The sequence below is a fragment of the Aptenodytes forsteri genome, unplaced genomic scaffold (assembly GCF_000699145.1).
Source record: "Aptenodytes forsteri isolate BGI_AS27 unplaced genomic scaffold, ASM69914v1 Scaffold96, whole genome shotgun sequence".
In the NCBI taxonomy this organism is placed as follows: Eukaryota; Metazoa; Chordata; class Aves; order Sphenisciformes; family Spheniscidae; genus Aptenodytes; species Aptenodytes forsteri.
This window is the reverse complement of record NW_008795029.1, coordinates 7,464,672-7,469,078: the sequence shown is the minus strand read 5'-3', so window position 1 is coordinate 7,469,078 and position 4,407 is coordinate 7,464,672. Positions and strand designations below refer to the sequence as shown.

Below are 4,407 nucleotides of genomic sequence, written 5' to 3'. Positions count from 1 at the left end.
TCCGCCCAGCCTGTATTTGTGCTTGGGATTGCCCTGACCCATGTGCAGGACCTTGCACTTGGCCTTGTCGAACTTCATGAGGTTCACACGGGCCCACCTCTCAAGCCTGTCAAGGTCCCTCTGGATGGCATCCCTTCCCTCCAGCGTGTCGACTGCACCACACAACTTGGTGTCATTGGCAAACTTGCTGAGGGTGCACTCAATCCCACTGTCCATGTCGCCGACAAAGATGTTAGACAGCGCCGTTCCCCTCCTGAGGAACGCCACTCATCACTGATCTCCACTTGGATATCGAGCCGTTGGCTGCAACTCTTCAAGTGCAACCATCCAGCCAATTCCTTATCCACACAGTGGTCCATCCCGTCTCTCCAATTTAGAGACAAGGATGTCATGCGGGAGAGTGTCAAATGCTTTGCACAAATCCAGGTAGATGATGTCAGCTACTCTTCCCTTATCCACCAACGCTGTAACCCTGCTTTCTGTACCTGTGACATGTCACCTGAGCAGTGCTAACTCTCTACGTTCAGACATGCTTCTAGTGCTTCGCAAATGTGAGGTAAACCTACCAACTGAAATCTCTTCATTGAGGTCCAAGTCAGCATGTTTTATCTCTCATTTGATGAAGCTGAGAGTGCCCACAAAGATCATCACCCTCACCTGGGTCATGGTGGCTCTGCCTGTACTGGTGGACAGAGCCAGGAAGGTTCCTGGGCTCTGGGATGCCATTGCATCTGCTGTTAATGGTTAAACTGGTCACTCACCAGCTAGGACCTTCCCAAAGAGCTCCTGGCTATCAATTAGGATTTAGCATGGGGCAGGGATCATTCCCAACAGAGTTTGGCGATGTGACATCCCTATTTTGAGGGACAGGAGTGTTTAATAGTTATGGATGTAAGCTGGTTTTGACCATTTGTGGCCATCAGTGCCAGATAACAACCTGACCATGTTTAGTTTCTTGCACAGCTGCAGCCAGAGGTAACACGGTAACTCAGCTGTATGCCTAAGCCCTTATGTGTTTTCACATTCCCCACAGCATGATTGAGACCATTAATTTATAATGTTGTTTACATGGATAAGTGATGGTGCGTTAAACCTGTGGTCAGGAGCCATAAAATGTACTGTGGCTATAGTCTCTGCAGGCTTTAGAATAGAGCAGCACATGTACTTTCTTACTTGGACTTCAAAAATTATTTTTATTATTACTATCACTATCATTATTACTGTTATCTATTGTTATACAATTGCACAAGGACAGGGACCCTGCCAGCTAGGGCTCATACGGAGCCCACGGTGTGTGCGACACCCCGGTTCTGCTGGAAGCCCTCAGAATGGCAGCAAGGCAAAACAGGTCAAATGCCACCGGGAAAACAAATTCCCCGCAGAAATCTCTGGCAAAGCAGCCACTGCCGTGTTGCTGCCTTCCTGCGGTACAGTCCCGGGAGGAGCGCACAGGGAACTCCATTGCCGCAGCGCATGGCAGACTCAAGATCAGATCATTAAAGAGCAGCTGGACATCTGCTCCAGCAATGACTAAAAGATACCAAGAGACAATGTTTGACTGCAGCTAGAAAACGACTTTTAAATAGTTGGACTGATGAAACGATCAGGTTGAAGAAAGCCGGAAACTTCCTAGACAGTTTCTTGTATTGAGCTCTTGGCTTTGTGCGCATGATAGACAGGAATGGTCGTTCAGTTTGCTGAGTGAGCGTTTGCAGGGTTACGTTCTCCGTATGTCCTCTTCCAGCTGATAGTAAGACTTAATCTCAGAAATGAATAGGTGGTCAGAGAGAAGGAATTTTTTCCTTCCACAATGCTGTGTAGAAAGCTCAAAGATATACAGAATTCTGCTTGCCTTTCTTCCCTCCTTTTTCTTTGTATTTGCAAGACAAATCCAGACCTTTTTTCCCTGGAAGATTCAACAAGTGCAGGATGGGTACTGACTTGTGAGACTCAAATAGTTGGCAGAACTGGGCTGAGAGATACAGGTGTCCTCTAATGCTGAGGGGCTAGTTCAGAAATGAGCAAATATCCAATGCATTTTCTTGCAATGTGCTGTTAGAATGAACATATCAAATAGAGTAAAGCCACCTTATAAAAGGATTTAACATTAAATTTTTCTTTTTCTTCCAGAGAAATTGTAGAAAATGGTGAAAACTTCATTGAAGTGCCACTGATTTTTGATTCTGTCAAAGAAGTGGATTTTTACACAGACTTGCAATGTGCTGTTAGAATGAACATATCAAATAGAGTAAAGCCACCTTATAAAAGGATTTAACATTAAATTTTTCTTTTTCTTCCAGAGAAATTGTAGAAAATGGTGAAAACTTCATTGAAGTGCCACTGATTTTTGATTCTGTCAAAGAAGTGGATTTTTACACAGACTTTACAGGTCTGGCCCAGAACGGATATGGCTACCAAGTACTGCCAACAAGGGTCAAGCAGGAAGGTAACTAGTTTGATGGCTTACTTGGGATAATTTTTATCATTATTCCAATGCTAAATTATCATCCAAGCCTTTTATACTGTCAGAGCTAGTACTAGGATGGATTATTGCCTGGGGAAAAACTGGTTGCCTCTTTCACCTGTAGACTTTGGCATAGCCTGTTCACAGAATACACTTTCTGTGGGTCATTCAATGACATTTTCTGCAAGGATAAGGATCTGTGCTGATGTATCTGTTCATTGGATAGGGCTCCAATTTAGATACACTTTGTGAAATGATGGCTCCAGTGAGACTACTGGCAAACTCCCATCGGGTGCAGCAGGGCCAGATCTCTTCCAGTTCCTCAACAAGTAGTGAAAAAACAAAAAAAGACAATAGCAGAATAAAGATCAGAGTGTTCCTTCTCCTCATGCACAGACTGCCGCCAAAATAACAAGAAGTGTAAATTATGATGGGTGTTGTTATTTTGGCTCCTACTGATGGGAAGAGAAGCCCTAAGCACAGTGCAATTAATGTTGCAGTGTGATAGACCGTTGGCCAAGAACCAGCTGTAAAAACAATGTGAAGTAATGCTAATTGTTTCTTTGCATGATGTTGATGAATCACCAAAGCTTGCTTACACTGTCTTAGAAAGGCATGAACATTTACAGGCTTCATTATAACTCATGACTCACTCCAGCATCCTATGATGAGAGATTTGTACTCATTTGCAAGATGATGTGCTGCCCCTGTCTTCCATGAGCTACACATGTATTACTACAGAGGAGGCAATCCATGAACCAATATAGGCTGGAGTAATCCAAAATGGTCTGGACGGACACTGGTCTTGGAAGTTAGCTGTATTTTGGGAAACAGCTCAGAGTCTTGGCTTGATCATTAGTAATTTATAGGCTGCTCTGGACTAGAAAATTATTCACAGAGCTTGAGGGTGGACTAGCTGTTACGTACTCCCTCTCCACACGGTGCTTTTATTTCCTGCTTGGAGTGTCTCTGCTTACACCAAATTAAGATCGAAAGCACATAGACACTCTGAGCAGGGGTTGGGAAGAGTCATGTGTGTGCAAAAGGATTGAACTTTAAATTCTCACCCTCTGTTGTTTTCCAGTTCTTCCTCCCATCTTCATAAACGGATTTTCCAGAGCGCTCAATCAATAGGCCTCTTCCTTTCACAGGTGATCAACCCTGCTGGAAGGTTAACTTGCAGACGTCCTTTTTATTGTGATTTCTCCTCTTCCTCGTTGAACTTAGAAAACTATGTTCCTGGGAGGTTTTTTTGAAAATATTTCATTTCTTTACTTTTCCAGCTGTCGGCTTGTCCTGGTACATTGCAATGATTCCCGTCGCATTGGCCTGTGTGATCGTGGGGGGGATATGCATACACAAGTGCTGGAAGCAGAGAGCCGATAAAGGATACACGACAGCAGAGGTTTAAAATCTGCTTTATTCTCCAGCTGTCAACAGAACAAAAAATCATCCTGGCTATCTTTCACGTGAGACACAGAGAGACATTTCAGACCAGACATACTGCTTTTCCAGCAGATGGATATATATCAGCTATTTTCCTCTTCTCCAAGTCTTCTACGATCTGATGAAGTTATAAACATAAGTTTGTATTTTTATGCTGCCTAGATGCAGGAAACCTGCTTCTATTATTTTGCAGCTAGGGTGCAAACTGTAGAATTTTGGAAGACAGAATACCAGGAACGTGCCCTGGATACGGGAAGGGTAGGGAAAGGGAGGTGCTCTCGCCCTTTGTAATTCCAATAGTCTTATTGTTTAAAAAAAAAAGGAAAAGAAAAACCCTAAAATCTAAAAACAGAAGCTAAGACAGCTTGCTACAGAAGAACTGTTCCACACCAGAGTGAAAAAGCAGTTTTCTTATGCATCCAAACTCATTTTATTTTACTTCAGTCTAAAAAGAGCCAGTTTTTTTCCCTTTTCCAGAGCCAAATACAGTTGTCATG

The 4,407-nt window shown here is 43.4% G+C and overlaps 1 protein-coding gene across 1 annotated transcript in view; it reads left to right on the top strand.

Annotated features, from left to right (window-relative positions):
• IL1R2 (interleukin 1 receptor type 2) overlaps positions 1 to 3,875 on the top strand; it is an 18,842-nt gene extending 14,967 nt beyond the window's left edge. The window contains exons 9-10 of the mRNA XM_009276167.1: positions 2,301 to 2,446; positions 3,748 to 3,875. Of these exons, the coding sequence (XP_009274442.1) occupies positions 2,301 to 2,446; positions 3,748 to 3,875 (274 nt within the window). The remainder of the gene's footprint in view (positions 1 to 2,300; positions 2,447 to 3,747) is intronic.
• Positions 3,876 to 4,407: the final 532 nt, after the last annotated feature.